Here is a 1,200-nt window from a genome sequence, read left to right on the forward strand (position 1 = left end):
GTGTCGTGTTTGTTTCTTTTCAGTGTCCTTTCTTTTGTATATCTTTATTTTGTTTATATATTAAAGGCAAATGCATTATATAATAAATATAATAAAACACATATAATTAATATATTAATGTTAAATAAATAAAATAAATAAAATATAAATATTTTTCTGTATTTCTGTTGCTGCAGCTCTAGCAGACATAACAACACCGCTGCTGCAGCAGCAGGGCCCCCTTGATGCTGCTTCTCTCCCCTCTTCTGTTGGTTCTCAGCAGGGGGGGGCCCCCATATATCCTCACTACATGGGGGGCCCCTCAGTAGACAGCAGCAGCAGCAGCAGCAGCAGCAGAAGCAGCAGCAGCAGCAGCTGGCCTGCCTCTATTGTCTCCACCGTCTCCACCTATCTCACGGCTCCCTCTTATAGCAGCAGTGCAGGTTTGTTGCACTGCAACACAGCAGCAGCAGCAGCAGCAGCAGCAGCAGCAGCAGCAGCAGCAGCAGCAGCAGCAGCAGTAGCAGCAGCAGCAGCAGCAGCAGCAGTAGCAGCAGCAGCAGCAGCAGCAGGTGTTTTTTGTTTTTTTTTTTTTTCAGGCCCAACGGAAATCTCTGACGCTTCTATCGCTCATCAAGGCAAGTGAAATATACACAACCAAAAACAATCAACTTTGCTGCTGCTGCTGCTGCTACTGCTACTGCTGCTGCTGCTTCTGCTGCTCTTACTGCTGCTGCTGCTGCTGCTGCTTTTTCTCCTGCTCCTGCTGCTGCTGATCCTGCTGCTGCTGTTCCTTTTGCTGCTCCTTTTCCTGCCCCTCCTCCTCCTCCTCCTTCTCCTTTCGCTGCTGCTGCTGCTGCTGCTGCAGCAGCAGCAGTTAGTGTAAAAAAAAAAAAATAAAAAGATAAATATGTGTGTGAATACAGAAGCGTTTCTGCATCGACTGCAGCAGCAGCGAGACAGCAGCATGCGGTACCCCCTAAACTCTCCCGCAGATTACTGCGCCCAGGAAGGAGAAGAAACTGCGTTTTGTTTGGTTCTTAGAGAATATGCTGCTGCTGTTATGTCTATTGCAGGTAGGGTTTAGGGTTTAGGGTTTAGGGTTTAGGGTTTAGGGGAGAGGGGAGAGGGGAGAGGGTTTAGGGTTTAGGGTTTGGGGTTTGGGGGTGAGAGATACTGATGCACGGATTAGGCTTCAGAATCTTATATATATATATATAT

At 47.2% G+C, this 1,200-nt stretch overlaps 1 protein-coding gene across 1 annotated transcript in view; it reads left to right on the forward strand.

Moving 5' to 3' along the window:
• Positions 1-625, forward strand: part of EMH_0084700 (uncharacterized protein) — a gene marked incomplete at both ends in the record, with an annotated part of 1,058 nt that extends 433 nt beyond the window's left edge. Inside the window, one exon of the mRNA XM_013500800.1 lies at positions 177-625. Within this exon, the coding sequence (XP_013356254.1) occupies positions 177-625 (449 nt within the window). The remainder of the gene's footprint in view (positions 1-176) is intronic.
• Positions 626-1,200: the final 575 nt, after the last annotated feature.

This window comes from Eimeria mitis, genomic scaffold (genome assembly GCF_000499745.2).
Source record: "Eimeria mitis Houghton genomic scaffold, Emh_scaff5885, whole genome shotgun sequence".
Classification (NCBI taxonomy): Eukaryota; Apicomplexa; class Conoidasida; order Eucoccidiorida; family Eimeriidae; genus Eimeria; species Eimeria mitis.